Source organism: Cricetulus griseus, assembly GCF_003668045.3.
Source record: "Cricetulus griseus strain 17A/GY chromosome 1 unlocalized genomic scaffold, alternate assembly CriGri-PICRH-1.0 chr1_1, whole genome shotgun sequence".
Taxonomy (NCBI): Eukaryota; Metazoa; Chordata; class Mammalia; order Rodentia; family Cricetidae; genus Cricetulus; species Cricetulus griseus.
In genome coordinates this window covers 95,761,784-95,780,042 of record NW_023276807.1, presented here as the reverse complement: position 1 = coordinate 95,780,042, position 18,259 = coordinate 95,761,784, and the positions used below count along the sequence as shown (strand labels likewise).

Here is an 18,259-nt window from a genome sequence, read left to right as displayed (position 1 = left end):
GTCTGGTGTTAACCACAGCAACAGAAAGCAAACTGGGATTCAGTATTTACTGCTGCATTAAATGACTTAGAGGAATCCCAATAATTCAGCAAATATTAAATGACTGAGAATTGGGCTTCCCAGAGATTACACATTGTATTATTTATGCAGAGGAACCTCTCATTCTTGTTTCTGTAAATCATTTATGTTTTACATTTGTCTTGACTAGTCTTTTTACTCTTTTTTCCTTAGATATGCTGTTTTAAGTTCTTTACTTACATATTTTAAAATTATTTATTTGTTGAAATTTTAATATATCATTTCCCCCTTTTGTTTCCTCCCTCCAACCCCTCTCATCTATTGAAATACTCCACCTTGATTTCTCTCAAATTAGAAAAGGTTTTAGTACACTGTAAAGGCTAGTGAGCTGGAGAGAAGCAAGAATATCACCCGATTTTCTTATTACTTTACTATTGTGTTAAATGCATAACTTTTACTTTTCAGTTTAATAACAAATGTATTTGGATGTGAACTTTGGCTATATCCAATACATTTTGATAGCTAATAGTATTCCAATTTTCTATGAAGAAATTTATGTAACACATTCTTAAAACTTAATATGGTGAATGATAATGTTTTAAATTTCAGAAACATTTGCATGAATTTTGATAAAAATTAGTAGTACATAGCTAAGTAATTTGTTCTTTGAAATTGATTTGAAGTAAATTCTTGGGCTTTTGAAAGGTCAGGAGGTGCATATGTAAGATAAGATATCTTGATTTATTAAATCTGATATTACTATCTATATCTATGTATATTTACATACTCATATGGATTTATATGTGTCTTCAGGCATTCCATATATCAGAGTTAAGAGTTTTTATAATTCACTAAATTATTTGCATTTATAATGTGTTCACCCTCTTCAATGCCTGTGTGATTTTTTTAACAGTATGCTGAGCATTTGGTATGCATTCTGTCTACTGCTAAAGCAGCAATATATTAATTAACGTAGTGCTTACAACACTCTCTGCCTGTGCTTTTCCTGAATACTGAAATTAAGTGTTTGAGGCTTCCTCTGTTAGCTGTAGTGAATGTTCTGTATTTCCCATGCTGCCAAAAGAGGTTCCCAGTGACCCTTGAGAGAAATGACAAGGTTCTCAAGCTCTCCTTCCTTGTTGCTTTTTTGATATTGTGGAAGACCATTTTCAGTATTAGAAATAATTGTTGCAACTATCATCGTTTTGGATACAACTTTACATTTATTTAAGTTATTTCTCTAGACAGATTTTTTTATCCTGAGAGGAAAAGTTATGAACATTTTTATGTGTTTGTGACTGTGCATAATTTTATAACATCAAATTATTTTTGAAAAATTGTGTATGAATTTACTCTGCCAACAGCAATAAAAGAATAACATTTAATCTCTACTAGTCTTGGAAAACAAACCTATAGCTATTAGTTGAGCACATATTTCAGAGAAGGTGGAGATATGTGCAAATGTATTTTGCTTAGTCAGTAAGTATGAAGAGTGCTCTGTATACCAGTGAAACTAATCCTGGGATTACAGTAGTGAGTAAGGAGACAGGACTGAGAACCAGGGCTCCTTAGAGGGCATTGAACACTTTCCTACAAAGCTCTGATCCTGTGATGATTATAGGATGTTTGCTACCTTGTTCTAGCTGATAGAGGACTGAAGAACTATCTTGATACAACAATTAAAGACATATCTTCATGTGCTCCACATTGCAGGCTAATTATACTTTTTACTTTGTGGATAAGATAAAAACATTATCAGAAACACTTCTGAAGATGTCCAGCCTTTTCCAGGGAAGTGGAAATGGCCAAATGTTCAACCAGTTGCAGGTATGTAGTGACCAAAGGCTGTGAACCACCTGCTGTAATTTGGCTGAGATATTGGGGTGCCCTTATAAAAATCCAACTAGTTTGAAGCATGCATGGGTTCCCCAGTTGACTGTCAACAGATTGCATGCATTTAAAAATCTTTATGAATTTTTAGTGTTTCCCCATGCAAATTAGCACTATATAAAGTCAATAATTTACTAAATACTGATATTTGAAATTTTTATTAACTTTAATGCCTTTAAAATAGTTTACATTCTTTTCATTTAGAAGTTTATTATTCTATCACTTCTTACTACTGTATGGGTCACCCAAAACAGAAATAAAAAGTAAAATCATAACATTAGATAAAAACAGAAGCAACTAGCTAGGAAAGAGGAGCTCAACAGGAGTGGAAGGGGAATGAGAGAGGGTAATAGGGCATGAATATAATAAAATTTATTATGTATGTATGTATGTGGAGATGTCATGATGAAACCCAGTATTATTTATAATTAATATATGCAAATAAAAATAAAAAGACTTGAATATTGACCAATTATGGCTTAAACTAGAGTCATTTCTTCAGAGTCCAAGAACCATTACTTGTAAAATGATAGATCAGGCAGATTACCTAGTAACTTTTGGGCATTTGTGAAATCATAACTTGAAAATCTGGCAAGATGAGAGAATTTGCCCACATTTTATTCATGGTTGGTACATATCACCCACTGGATAAACAGTTCACATCGTGGGCTTAGGATTCACAATGGGTAGGTATGATCCTACTCCCCAGTCATGTGGTTGTGACCTAGTCACTAACAGGCCTATCCCTTGGGCATCTTCCTTGTGAACAAGGAAATGATAGTGTCTTTGAGTGTAAGTGAGCTTAACTGGGGGGTTGGCCAGGAATGAAAAGCTTCTGTGTAGTTCAATTTCTCCAAGTGCAGAGAGTGTCTATCCCTTGGGCATGTGGCTGTTGGTAGGTTACTCATGCTCCAGTGGGTAGCCACATACCATGGCCACATGGGATTACTAACTGGACGCAGGGAATTAACTCTAACAAAACAATGTAGAAGAATACGAAATTGGGAGAGAGATAGGTTAGGGGATAGTAGAGGAGTTGGATGAGGTGGTGGTGGATGGAAATGATTAGTAGACATTGTATACATGTATGAAACTTTCACAGCATAAAGAACTGTTAGTTTGAAAGGAAAGAAACTTCACCACAAGAAACAGCTGCTAAAGCAAAAGAAGAGGAATAGAGACAAGGAATAGAGGAGAGTGCATGTGAGGACAGTGCACATCAGGCATAAAGGAAGGAGGCTTGTGAGGAGGCAAGGCTCCAGACTCCAGGCAGCCCTGCAGCTTCACCAACACCGCACCTAGTGCTGTAATACTATCCTATTTTAATTTGTTTGTCCATGGCTCCCTTTGTTAACAAAGCTCCTATCAAGTGTTTTTGCAATGGACCAGATAAAAGGTTAGTTTTTATAAGGCCTCTGTTGTAGCCACAAATACCAGCATCCTGTCTTATTATCCCCAATGCCACAATGGACAGGGTGCCACTAGAACATGAAGAGGAGCCCGATGCCCCAAGAACTCTGCAATTAGTTGAGTACTGTTCACCAAGAAGAAATGTCAGAAATTGAAGTCATGTACTCAGCCTTACTTGGCATTTTACCTTACTCAGGCTGGGTAGTCATAGGTTCCTATTCTAAGATTTGGGATGTTGCTGGTGGAAAGCTGTTTGTAGAGAAGTCCAAGCCTGATTCTGCCACTAGGTGGAGTCCTTACTGCTTTTGGGTGATGCCCCATCTGTTCTATAGTTTATTTTCCTTCCAGTAAAAGGCAGTGGTAATTTCCCCCAGGGAATTCTGTGAGATTAAATGAACTAATGTGTAATAAAATACCCTGCACACTGTCTGGCAAATAGCTAATACCCAGTGAAGGAAGACAGACAAGATTTAAGAAAGAGCAAGCGACCAGACTTCATAATGCAGTCTTGTCTCCATAGACCTGACTAGGTTGCTAGATGAAAGCACTAAGGACAAGGCAGGGTTGAGTAGGGAAGGGGTTAAGTGCAGAAGATACAAATCACACTAGAAGGCCTAACTTGTTGTGGTTTGAGACTAAAGCATAGATAACTATCACTATCTGCCAATGAACTATAAAGTCCCCCCCCCTTTTTTTTTTTTTTTACTTTTTAAGGTATGTATGTGCGTGCATATATTCACTGCACCATGTGGGTTCATAGAATTGAACTCATGTCATCAAGTGTGGCATCAAGAACCTTTAACTCCTGAGCCATCTCCCCCTTCCAGAACTAGCAAATTTTTAATAACTCCCATGTCTTAATTCTGGCATGAAGACTCATTGCATCTGTAGTTTTCCTGCTGGTTGTTGGGCACGGCAATGTGTCTTGAGTATACATATTCCCATTTGCAAAAATGAAAATGCAGAATTTTATTAAGTTAGATTGATTTTTAAGAGCTTGCCACAGCAAAACCATTGACAGATGAGGCAGTGCTTAAACAATGAGGGAAGAACAAGGCACAAGCTGCTTTTGAAGGCATAGCTTTGCATATCAGCTGGAGAGAGGGGCTGGGAAAGGCTGAGGTCCTTCTGTGTACCACTACCTCTCTGCAGACAACTGGCCTGCACAAATGTGATGGAGAGGAGGAATCATGGGGAAGAAAGGATAACCCAGTGGCTTCATTAGAAAAAATTGCCCAATAATTTTTAGTATTGAAGCAGCATTGCAATTATAATTTTTATTATCATTATCTTTGTTTTTTCAAAGTTCAAGATTATATCAAATGGTGACTTGTTACTTATTAACATGTCTTGCCTTAGGGTTCTTATTGTTGTTATAAAATATCATGAACAAGAGCAACTTGGGGAAGAAAGGGTTATTCACTTAAACTTTCAAATTATGGTTCATCATGGAAGGAAGTCAAGGCAGGAACTTAAGGCAGGAACCTGGAAACAGGAACTGAAGCACAAGTTATGGAGGAACTCTGCTTACTGGCTTGCTCCTCATGGTTTTACTCAGCCTGCTTTTTTCTACAATTGAGGACCACCAGCCCCAGGGTGGCACTACAGACTGTGAGCTGGGACCCTCTCACAACAGTCATTAGTCAAGAAAATGCCACAGAGACTTGCCCACAGACCAATCTGATGTGGACATTTTCTCAACTGAGGCTCCCTCTTTTCAAATTAGTCTAGCTTGTGTCAAGTTGACAAAAAAAAATAACCAGAACATGTCTTAAAACTTCTTTTAGGTGGATCCATTTTATGTTTCTTTTTCTTGTGTCATAAAAGTTTGAATAAGTTTAATAAGTGAGAAAGTGTGATGCAATCATTTCTGTTAAATTTCCTTACTTTCCTTTAGGATGCCCTGAGAAACAAATTCATAAGAAATTTTGTAGAGAGCCAGTTGAATATTGACATGGACAAACTTACTGAAGATCTTCACACATATGGTAATGGTGCTGATCGTTTGGATGGGATACACCTGTCCATGGCTGAAGTGCTTGGATTCTACCCCATTGGTCATATTGTTGCTGGCAACGTTACCAAATTTACCTGTACTCTCCCCTTTTCTGTTTCACTATCTGTAACATGAGGGCTCAAAGCAGATATACCACAAAATTTGTTCACACCTGAAGTTCTCTGGTTACAGCAGGAAGGCTAGAGAAAGGAAAGCATTTCATTAGGTATAACACTTAGATTTATTGAAAAATAACTGGTGAAGGTGCTATTTGCAAAAGTGGTAAGGATAGGCTGAATATCTCTTACTTTTGGGACACAAGAATTTCTGATTTGGGAAGCTTTGTACATCGTTAAAGGGGGTAGTTTATGGATGGAACCCAAATCTATTTGTAAAATTCTAGTAGCTACTACATACCAGCCTGAAGATACATTTCTTTATTAACTAAAATTATTTTTTTTATTTTACATCCCGAACAAGTTTCCCTTCCCCCCTCCTATTCTCTCTCCCCACCTCCCCTCTGCCCCCTACCTTCCAATTCACTCCTCCTCTGTTTCTGTTCAGAAATGGGAAGGTCTCCCATGGGTATTAACAAAGGATGACAAAGCAAGTTGAGGTAGGACTAAGCTCCTCCCCTTGTATTAAGGCTGGTTTAGGTAACCCAGTGTGAGGAATAGGTTCCCAAAAGTCAGCCAAAGCATTAGGGACAGCCCCTGTTCCCACTTCTAAGAGTTCCTCAAGTAGACTAAACTACATACACAACTGTCACACATGTAGGATGCCTAGGTCACTCCCATGATTTTATTTAGTAAATTTGTATGAAAAACAAATTTCATGATGTAAGATTTTCCACTTGTGTTTTCATTGGACCAGTCTGCTTTACTTTGTGATGTTTTTCATGCTGCTTTTCTCTAGCTAGGTTTCATCTCTCATGAATTTATTTCAGTTGTTATACTTTCTGTTTATATATTTTTGCTTAGTTTCTACCTTTTTTATTGAAAGTCTATTTTCAACATAATTGTGCCCAATTATGTTTTAACTCCCTGCTCTTAACTATACAGTTTGTCATTTGTTGATCTTATTTTTTCTCTTTAATTTTGGTTATTCTGTCTTATCTCTATGAATATTAAGTATCTTTCATTAGTTGTGAGTGTCTGCTTCTGTTTCCATCAGCTACTGGATGAAGGCTCTAGGATGGTATATAAGGTAGTCATCAATCTAGTTATAGGGGAAGGGAATTTAAAGTAGCCTCTCCATTATTGCTTAGATTGTTAGTTGGTGTCTTCCTTGTAGATCTCTGGAATTTCCTTAGTGCCAGATTTCTCTTTAAACCTATAGTGGCTCCTTCTATTACGGGATCTCTTATCTTGCTCTGCTCTATTCTTTCCCTGACTCAACCTTCCTGCTCCATCATGCCCTCCTCTCTCCTCCTCTTGTCCCCTTCTCTTTCTGCTAGCTCCCTCTCTCCTCCCCCATGCTCCCAATTTGCTCAGGAGATATTGTCCTTAAGGGAAGTTTATTGTCATCATTCTTGCAATACTTTTACTTTCATTTAAAAAAATGTCATTTTATCTTTAGAGTTAAAAAATTATCAAAATTTGCTTGTTGTGACAATATGCTTGATGTAAACAGCCTACCAGAGGAACACTTTTTGTTTGTTTGTTTTGGCTTGGAGTTTCAGAGGTATCAGCTCATCACGCTGGGAGGGGTGTGGCACAATGCCTTAAATCATGACAGTAGGAAGTAGAAGAGAGGTCATGCAGGAAAAAATCAGAACAAAGGACACACCCTGGTGACCTACTTCTGCAAAGACCCCTCCTCCTACTTTTCACCTTTGCCCAATAGAGCCAACATATTATGAATCCATCAAAAATTCACCTATTGATTAGGTAAAGGCCTTCATGAAAATCAACAATTTACTTGATTTTCCCCATTTGATCCATCAGCATTACAAAGAATATATATGATATACATATATATGCATATATAAACACATACATACAAATTGAGTTTACTATAGGCAAATACTTAATTTTGTGTATGAACTGAACTCTTTTGAGCTATAGTTTTTAATGACACACCTTCATTTTTATGTGCACTTGTGGGAGACCCACTGTATAAATAGCACTGGAGCACTGGAGAGAGAAGTTGATTTGTCCTAATTTGTTTTCTGTTGCCAGGACAGACACTGGACAAGATGTTTAATCATGTGGGGGCTGGACGCTTCCAGTTCTTGGGTGGTATCTTGGCTAATCTCTCTTCCTGTGTGGTGTTGGACCGATTCCAGGCAGTGGAGGCTGTTGACACCCTGGAGACGAAGGCACATGAACTAATGCAGCAGAATAGTTTCTTGGCCAGTAAGTATTTGGCAGAAAATGTGCTCACCAAGGCACCAGCTCCAATAGGTGGTTATTTTGTCTCATCTCCTAAGAGCATCTTAACTTGATTCAGGAAAATTTTTTTTCTAGATAAAGTATAAAATGCAGCTGACATATATGAACTGAGCTTGTGGAAAGATGTTCCCCATGCTGTAAGGACAGGCAACTAATCACAGTCCCTAGGGCACCACTACATGCTATATCTGTTTTTACTTCTTTGCCTTCATTTTATGGTGAAATCTCACATGAGAAGCAGTGTACTCAAATTCCCTCTAGCACTTTTATTTTTCTCACATTATCTTGATGCTCTGAAGTAGAAAAGAAAAATGACAATGGCCAGTTGGATTCTATTATCAGTTGTACATTTATTCAGCACAAGTGTGATGTTCTTTTTGAGCAAAGACTGGATTATTACTTAAGCCAGAACCTTGTGCAAACCTGGTACATATGCTACTGCTAGAACATATCTCCAGCTCCACAGAGTTCATTGAGGTTTGAGGTGAGTTTGCTAGGGATACTGTAACAAAATACTCCCAAGTTCTGCCTGGGGGACCCAACCAAAACTTGTTACATTATAGTTCTGTAGACTAGAAATCTAAAATCAAGGTGCCCATTGGTTTCCTTTGATGGCTGTTAGGAAAGTGTCTTCTGTGGGCATGCATTGGCTAATGGTTGCTAATGGTTACTTTTGAAATATCTTTATATAATCTATTCATATATTTGCCAAATTTACCCTTTTCAAAGGCTACGATCTTGGTGAATTAAGGCCTACTCTGAAAGCATCGTTTTAATATGACAACCACTTTCAAGGTACCAACTTCATGAGTAGGGAGATGGAGAGGTAGCTCAGTGTAGAAGAGATGATTTTTTTTGTGCAGCTTAATGTTCAAGTTCACAGCACCCATGCTAAAAAACAAAAACAGCTGTGACTATATACATAAGAGTGAAGGCCAGTGCTGTGATTGCAGGGACAGAATCACTGGGGCTTTGTGGCTGTCAGTAGAGCTTCAGGCTCAGTGAGAGACCCTGTCTCAAGGATTAGGGAGGGGATGGTGGGAAAGGACACCTGAGGTCTTCCTTTGGCATCCATATGCATGCACATGCACACACATACGTGTGTATTAACTACACACACTCACACAGACATATGTGCATTAAACCCCCCCCCCCCAAACACACAATGCTCTCTCCTAGGATGAGCACGTTCTGACCTCTAGGAGTTTGCATTTTGAGGAAACACAATTCCTCTTATAATAATCTTTCTGCATTAAATACAGAGAATCTATGTAGCACAGAACAGCATTTTACATTTAAACTACAAGTCATAAGTACCTAAAGATAGAGATTCTGTGTAGCCAGCTGGACTTGTGGCCCCAGGGAGAGAATGCTTGGTTATCTGATCAGCTTTGAGTAATTTTTCAAGGCTATTCAAAATGTGAAATGAATAAAGTCTTTTATTGGTGATGCCACAATATTGTCTTTTTTAAAATTGGAAAGGTACCTTGAACTGTGAATTACAGGGTCTTGCTTCAATTGCCTATAGAATAGAGTATTGTGTTTAATTGCCTCCTGGGGTTGCATTTACCTACTGCAGGAGTGGAAGGTTGTGCAGAATCTCAGGTCCTGCCCATCCTGTGTGTCATATCTATGATTTGTATGACACATTTTTTCTTTCCTGCTATTAGGTGTCATATTCAACAGTTCCTTGGGACACAGACACATCAGATCAGCACATCGCAAATTGCCACCCCATGTTACATATACAATCCGGACCAACATTTTATACAGCATGAGAACAGACATGATAAAAAATCCTTCCTGGAAGTTTCATCCTCAGAGTCTACCAGCTGATGGATTCAAATATAACTACATCTTTGTCCCACTGCAAGACATAATTGAGAGAGCCATCATTGCAGTACAGACAGGACAGGAATCCTTGGAGCCAACTACACAGGCGCAGGCAGCTCCGTACCCATGCCACACCAGTGACTTGTGAGTAACCGTGGTCAGCCAACTTTTTCTCCAGTGTCTGCCTACCAGGAGAGGAATTCTGCACTTAGAAAACAGAATAAATAGAAAAAAATTCTTTGAGTTTCTCTACTGCTGTTTCAAAGTGTAATTTTAAAAATATACATTCTTGTTTTTAATTTCTTGAGATTCTTTTTTTTAATATACTTGATTTATTTAGGCAGAATGTAGCAGTTGAGATATAGTCTACTCTCTGTTTCAATTGATTCTACCCACAGAATGAAAGTCTCTGAAACAGAAAATTCCAGGAAGTTCCCCAAGCAAAACATGAATTAGTTTTGTGTCCTGAGCTATGAGTCCATAGAAGTGGAGGGATATGTAAGCATTGCATTAGGTACACCAAGTAATGTAGGGATGAAGTGTGTGTGTGTGTGTGTGTGTGTGTGTGTGTGTGTGTGTGTGTGTGTGTGTGTGTGTGTGTATTTGTTGACTCTTATATCCCTGGAAATAAAGCCCTATAGAAACTCAGAGACTCCTTAATGTAACCAATTATAGTGTTAAATCTGACTATTGAACATCTATAGCTTTCAATGAAGTTAGAATAAATTTGATGAACACTAGTCAGGAGGACTGTGCATGTTTGGTTCTCAGCTGTACTGTCTTTTTTTTGTTGGGGGGAGCAGAGGAAGGCAATTCTTTCTTTGGCTGAAATCCTTGAAAGATAGGCTGGGTGCTTTGTACTATTTAGGGTGGTAAAGAGTCAACACAAGCCCTCTGTCTTGGGTATACTGTTAGCAATCTTGGTATGTGTGAAAGTTAAATTGGGTAATTTGGCAAATAAGCTGTAGTAGCAGGAAGACTACTGTTAAAGGCTGAATCAGCTGGCTAGGCAACTCAGAGGAGAAGGTGGGTGGCATTAGCTAAGCCAGGCAGAGAGTGCTCAGCAGATAGAGCACAGACTGTGGTTTGCCAAAGCTTGGTAAACTCAAACATTCACTAACACACCTGAGTTTAGTCATACCACAAAGTGTGCCTGAGAGGTGGAGTGACACTATTGCAGGCTGCAGGGACAGTTGTGCTTGCTTCCCTGTGATGGAGGCTGCTCTCACAAGCACCAGCTCCCACATCTGACCCTGGGTAGAAACAGGTGTGGGTTGTTTGCTCTTCCTGTCCTCTGCATCCCCTGGGACTCTCAGAGACTCCCTTTTAAGCACAGAAGGAATTGAGTAGTGAGCATAAGGTCATTAAAGGGATAATTGCATGGGAGGCTAGTTCTGAGAACAGATCAGATACTTGTCTTTCAACGATTCTGCACATAATGGCTGATGTACAACTGACCTCTGAAGTCAGACCTTATCTCCAGCTGATTGGTGGCTTCTCTGTGAGAACAAGGCACTTGATTTTTTGTCTCCTCCTTTCTTCTTAGCCATATGCCTCATCTATTATAACTTATCAGTACATTGTTGATGATGGTGGTTTTATGAGATGCATGCCTTATGGTGGCAGGATGAAGGCTGGATAGGACCAGAAGGCAGCTTGATTAAGTGTGTTTTAGGGCATCTTAGTGTGGTAGAGAGAGCAAAGGTCAGGGACACAGAGAGAGACCAAGGTCCCATTTGACATACTAGGCAAATGGCTGGTAAGACAAGAAAATTTCTTTTTCTTTCTTTCTTTCTTTCTTTCTTTCTTTCTTTTTTTTTTGTAAAATGAAAGCTTTTCTATCCTACCAAAGCAATGTTAGTTTTTATTTTAAACATTTTCAATATTACAAAAATGCTTCTAAAGTATTTTTTGTTGGAAGCAAGAGCTGAAACCAAGAATCTGTCATTGACTACGTGTCATGCACAGATGCTCCGTTTAAATTTATTGCTAAAAATGTAGGAAATAAGGTGAACATCAAAAAAAGCAAAACAAAAACAAAAATCCTAACAGAAACAAACAAACCTAAACAACAGTATCCTTCAATTTCCAGAACATGTTATGAACACCATGTATACAATTGGGGGCTGTGTGTATGTGGGTGGTAAGGCATACAGTCCTTCCAGTCTGGTTCACAGGATAAGCCACAGGGTGACACTGTCCACCTTGACCCGAGAATTCCCTGGGAAGAATAATGGACACACTAATAAATGTGTTCATGGAAAGCTAGAGGTAGCCTGAATTTCTATTTAGCACTGTGAGAAAAGCTGGGGAGGAAGCACTGAGTGAGCATGGTGAAGGCATGTCCTCTCTACCTACTGGTGATCACTTCTTGTGAATGAGAGCTGGAGTTAGCAATGCTTTGAGTGTGACTCTGATGCCATGAAGTTACTTCCCTCCACCTGCTCTCCGGGATACCACTTTGTGGTTCCCCAGACCTCTTCATTTTACTTGCTTGAAGCAGCTAAGAAGTTATTTTCCCTCTTTGAAAGTCTGAAATCATGGAGACTTCTCTTTGTGGTAGATCCTTCCTTTATATTTAGTTCCAAGATACCTGTTGTTGGAGACTCAGTGTGCCCGCGGTGACTGAGGCAGTCTGAGATCTTTCAAGAACTCAGTCACCCAAGTAAAAATCCTAAAGCACATTTGTTCAATTATTTCCAGTAGTTCCCTGCTGCACACTGAACAAGTTACATATTCATTAATTTATTAATGTATTCAGTGACATTTATGTGCTATTTGTCAGTCTGAAAGTTTGGGGGGTGAGTCAGTGAGATGAACAGGTGAAAAAACTCGCTACTCTGGGGGCACCAACAGTTCAGGGAACTCTACAATGCAATAAGGCAGAACAGTGAATTGAATTTTAATGGCAGTTACGGCCCTGGTGTTCAGAAGTCGATGGGAGGTCAGAAGTATGAGCTGAGTTAGACAGTGTGGAGGGGATGACCATGAAAATAATGTTAACATAGACTTGGAGTGGTACAGAAATGTGAGTAGGTATATTCCTGGCCAGAGGGCTAGCTAGTAAAAGATGTCTTTGACAGGCATGGACTGGTATATATGGAGTAAGAAGAGAAGAGTGCACCAAGGCATGATGGGAGGAGGTAAGATCAGAGAGCTTGTATAGCTACAGATGATGTGAGTGTAATGGGACTATGGAAGGCCTTGAGAATTGAGGATGTCACCTGAAACAGATTTTGTTTTCCCTGAGACAGGGTTTTGCTGTGTAGCTCTGGCTGTCCTGAAACTCACTATGTAGACCCAGTTGGCATTGAACCTGGAGATGTTTCGGCCTCTGCCTCCCAGGTGCCGGGAATAAAGGTGTGCATCACCACCACCTGACTTGGATCGACAGAAGCCACCTGAGCCCTGCCGCCACATGGGAGCTTTCCACCAGGCCACCAGAGTTCTGCCCACTGCCACATTAAGGTCCCAAGTAACACACAGATACTTATATTAGGTACAAATGCTGCTTGGCCAACTGACTAGGATTTCTTAATTGCTAGCTCAGTCTTAAGCATCAACCATAAAGACTTACCTTATCAGACGCCAGCTGTCAGATCTAGAGTTTATATATTATCCTTCTGTGGTCTTTGATGGAGTTGAAGACAGATAGTTATGATTATAGTTTTCTTCAGTTATTATAAAAGATAAATTACCCTTCATTTTATTTAGACAGAAAAGAGGAGATGATGGGGAATGTCCATCTTTGTATTTGTTTATCTTATTGGTTGTTGAATAAAACACTGTTGGCCAATAGGGGAGCAAGTTAGTCGGGACTAGGAGTCGAGGAGGATTCTGGGAAATGTAGTAAAAGGAAGTCTTGAGATACAGACAAGAAGTGACATAGCAGGGACAAACTCAAAATAAGCAGGGACAAACAGGAAGTTGTTCCTTTTCTCTTGCTTTTCCTCCTGGTCTCTGCTCTGGAGTCGCCATGTGATCCACCGGCAAGAGAGGGTGCCAGCAGAAGGCACCCTCAATAAGTCTTATAAAATATATAGATTTATGATAATTAAGACTGAGCTAGAATATAAGAAATCCTAGTCAATTAACCTAGTCAATTGTACTTAATATAAGTCTCTGTATGTTACTTGGGACCATAATATGGTGGGGGGCAGAACTCGGGGATCCTGGCAGAAAGCACCCACTTGGTGGCAGGGCTCGGGTGGCTTGGTGGAAAGGTTTATCCTTACAGTGATCAATAGATGCAGGGGAATTAGGGCAAAAAGTGGTCTGTTTTATTTTGTTTTCTTTTCCTTTTAAAAGCCATGTGGCAATAAGAATAATCTAATAAGAAGGAAACATTGGTGATGTGTACATAGGAGGTAGGTCATTGTGACCTTGAATAATTGAGGGAGAAGAGACCTTGACAGGTGGAGGGCCCAGCTACAGACAGGAAGGTGGCAATCCATCCCTGACAAGACAGTCTGTTTGATTTTCCTCAACTGAGAATCTCTAGTCTTCTTCATTGAACACCTCCTGTCTCTGTCCTTGTTCCCCTCTTCATATAATATCAGCTATCAGTCCATGAGTCAGAGTTTTTGAGAGGGATGGGCTGGGAAGTGTGATTTGAGACTGTGGAGATGGACAGGAGTAGGGCTGTGTGAAGTCTTACATACGCAATTATCATAAGAATAGTTTAGGAATGAACATATAAAATATTGTTAATGGCTGTTTCATGATTGAAACTATAGTGTATTTCATAAACACACAGAATATCAAGTGTTGATGCATGGCTTTGAAGGGTAAGACAGGGCACTCATTTTCAGGAAACGAAACTGTAGTAACACTGTAAAATTCCTTTATGTGTAGAGAGGATGTTTGTTAATCAGTTCTTTTCTGTTGCTTTAATCCTTCAACTTATAGTACCCCAGGGTGGGGCCCAATAGAAGGAGATAATGGGAGTTTGCACTTGCTGGGTCTGAGTGGTTTGTGGCTACTAGGAGTCCATACATGTGGTGTTTGGAGTGTCTTGGGAAAAATAGAAAGTGAAGAGGAGATACAGACGAGTTTAAAATGTCAGTTTTGACCTCATTGGTCCACATAGATGCCCAGGCAGGCCTTTTATATTTTTATGGTTTCTTCTTGTGTCTAACTGCAAGTCACTTTCATAGACACGCTCTCCTCTATTGTTGTCTTGTTCTCATTCCCTGCCCTGGACCTCTCATGTCCCACTGAAAGGTCCCTAATATAGGTTGATGACAATAGCTGTCATGGGAGGTAGAAGAAATAAACTCTGCTTTGTCACTTTCAATTTTCTGTGCACCAAACATCAGAGAAGAGTGACTATGAGGCTTGTGTCTTCTTGAACTCTCAGGGAATCTTCAGTTTCTTCACACTGTTCCCCTCAGAAACAACAATAGTAATGCTGACCTTAAACTTGGTAGCTCCCTTTACACATTGCTATTTATTGTCTAACAACCTTGTAGCCTGAGTTAAAGAGACTGACACCCAGTTAGATCAGCTTTCAGAAGTCTCCTGGCATCTTCATGCTCTTCATTCTATTTCCTCAATGGACTATTCGTTGCTCCTTCCTTAGGCATTGTCTGTGAGAGCTTTTGTCCTTGGTGTGCACTTTGTTCCTGTGGGTTGTAATTTCTGACACTTCCTAACATGGTATGTGGGGAAGTTTGGACATGTGAGGGGTGATTTGGTGATCATAACAGGAGCTGGTGCCCAGGTAGTGCTGCCTCACGGTCAGAAATGTGGTCTTAGATGCCTTAGTTCTGTTCAATGAAGACTAGTCCCAGCCAAAGTTGCAAATGCCTTCACAAGGAAGCACCACATACTCTGCCTCCAAGCACCTCATTTTTCCTGAATCTACAGTATAACACATTTTTCTTATCCTTAGGAGGGATGTGGCTATGAATAGGATGTGGGTTTCACTTACTGTTTCACAGAGCAGGTAATATGCATCCATAACTCATTAGGAGAAGAAAGAAAGGCCTTGCGATGCATAGGCTTTGTGGGTGGGGTTCGTCTACACTGGTAAATCCCAGAGGACTTTTCCATAAGGGGAACTGTGATGACTGGGGGCATCTTAAAACCCACCTCTTTGAAGATCCTGGAACCTGGGGCAAATATTGCTTCCTAAGGTTTTGTGATCACGTTTAAGCTCTCCAGAGATCTACTGAGATTCCTATACCATAATGCTGAAATAATTGGACCAAAAGAAACTGTATTTATGCCCTGGCTTTGCCACTTGCTAATCCTAAGACCTTGAGAGTTAGTGCAGTGATTTGAATTTTGAATATCATCTCCTCCTCTTGGATTGCATGCTAATTGCTGTTCTGTCGACCTCATTAGCTTGTGCAGAATAGATCATTGTGCTTGAGGAAAGCCCAGTCCTATGATGGCATGACACACAGAGCAGAGCAGGCATTCCATGTGGCAGCTCACTTTGTCAGAGGACTGCTCTGATTGTGGGAAGGTTCTACTTACCGATGCTGAAAGTCAGGGTGGGTGTGATGTTTTTACCTGGTGTTAGGTTCAGAGAACAGCCAATACAGTCACTCTCTGCCCTTCTTCCACAATTTCCTGAGTGAGCTACGGACAGCATGAAAGCAAAATATCATCTAAGAATGCCTTTGCTCATGTCTGGCAAAGTTTGTCAGTGCACATAATCCCCATATGAGTCATGGGGTCAATGTAACCTCTTCATATTCTCTCGTCCATCTAGGTCATAAGCCATAGACCACTCAAGCTGGTCATGTTGAAGAGGGCAATGGAAAATAGAGAGCTTACAAATAGCTGAATATAAGTTTATTCGCTATGAATTCTAGAAAGGAATGAAAAGGAGAAAGGAAAAGAGTGAGAAAGCAAGAGGCAAGGGTACTGTTAAGACTTAGTGATAATCCCCATTGTGTTCTATGCTCTCCTAGGGTTGGTCCTAGGTAGTAAAGCTTATAGAGCTGGGGCAAAGCAGAGAGTGGAGAGGAGGAACAGGCCCAGGGTGATGTGGGAAATGAGGCCTGGACTGCTGCCACCAACCCACATTTGAATCAAACTCCTGCATCCTGCATGGCAAAACAACAGCAGGTTTCTCTGCAGCTCCTTCTAAAAGTGGGACTTCACTCAGTGGACTCATCTCATCACTGCTTCTTCTTTGAACTCTGCATAGTGCTAACACAGCCAAGCAATACTTACAGCACTATGAAGAAGAGTTATTAAAAGGTAAATCAATGAGGTACCACTTGCAGAAAAGAAATGGTGACAATTTGATGTTTGTGAAGATCAGAGTATCTTTTAAAACAGGCTTAAATGCATAAGAGAGTTTTACTTTGAATTGTGGAGTCTATTTATAGTGCTTTTTTGTGTGCTTCAGAGGAGGGATAAATACAAAGAAAGGTCTGTAATACATTAGTTTGATACATGCCATTTTTATAATAGACCAAATTTCTTTCTGAGGTGATGTAGACATCCTGACTTTATTCTATTCTTTTTGTTTGTTTTGCCAATAAATGATTATCAAGAGCAGAGAAAATAAGAAAAAATAATTCACATTGTATCAATCTGTTCCCTGTTGCTGTAGAAATACCTAAAGCTGAATAATATATACATATATACATACATACATACATACATACATACATACATACATACATATATACATACATACATACTTTATCTGCCTCACAGTTTTAAAGGCTGGGAATTCAAGTTTGGGTGGCTCTATTAGTTGGCTCCTTGGTGGGGTACCCAAGGTTGTGACCTAAAATGGGCTAGGAATCAGAAGGTAATCTTAAAAACTTCTTGGTGCACAGATTGGTAGAAGCATATGATTTCAGATATGAATTTTTGTCATCATTAAGACTTTAGAGAGGTAAGGATTGGAAATAATGAAGTTCCTTGTTCCCTATTCTACTTCCTCAGCCTTCATTTCCTTCTTGTCATCTTCCTTGATTTTTATAACTTACTTCAGTCTAGTGGCTACTTATGTGGTTTCTCCTATTTCATTATATATGCTCTTTTCTTCATCATACATTTTGGTTGCTATCATTATATTAATGCAATCTTTTATTTTATGATTTAAATTTTTCCCCTTTACTGATTTTTAAAAGCTAGTTTACTCTTCTTGTAAAACAAAATCAAAATATAATACTCTGGATACATACATTTCCCTTTTCTTACGGATTTAGTTTATCCTTATCCCATCAAAAAGATTTAGAAAAGAACAACAAAATTTTATTTAAAAACAAATGACAATGACAAAAATAACTTGAGCTGACTGCATTCCTAGGAAATGATACCAGGATAAATAACAAAATAGGAGATGGAGCCAAAGGATTCTTCTGTTTTTTTACACAAAGCAAGCAACTATCACTGAACAGGCTGAGAGCTGAATCAAAACACAAATTCAACATATGTTGAATCTCACTGGAGACGGAAAATACGGTAGATGTGAGAACTTGCCCAATAACCTTTGTCCTAAAATAGGCACATCAATGCAGCAAGTCTTCTTTCAGATTATAAAGACCTGGCCACTGAGCTCTGCTCTTTCAAACAACTGACTGTGTTTTCCTTCACCATAAATGGAATAGTTTTTTTACTGTTTTTTAAATTTTTATTGAAAAAAATTTCATGTAATATAGTTTGATTATGTTTCATATTCCCTAATTCCTTCCAGGTGATTCCCTCCTTCCTTACCCGCAAAACCTCATCTTCTATATCCTTTTAA

At 39.3% G+C, this 18,259-nt stretch overlaps 1 protein-coding gene across 1 annotated transcript in view; it reads left to right on the top strand.

Moving 5' to 3' along the window:
- The window catches only part of LOC100767606 (ATP-binding cassette sub-family A member 13), a 406,786-nt gene that overhangs the window by 124,318 nt on the left and 264,209 nt on the right, over positions 1-18,259 (top strand). The window contains exons 28-31 of the mRNA XM_035452975.1: positions 1,732-1,845; positions 5,216-5,306; positions 7,495-7,671; positions 9,378-9,684. Coding sequence (XP_035308866.1) covers positions 1,732-1,845; positions 5,216-5,306; positions 7,495-7,671; positions 9,378-9,684 — 689 coding nt within the window. The remainder of the gene's footprint in view (positions 1-1,731; positions 1,846-5,215; positions 5,307-7,494; positions 7,672-9,377; positions 9,685-18,259) is intronic.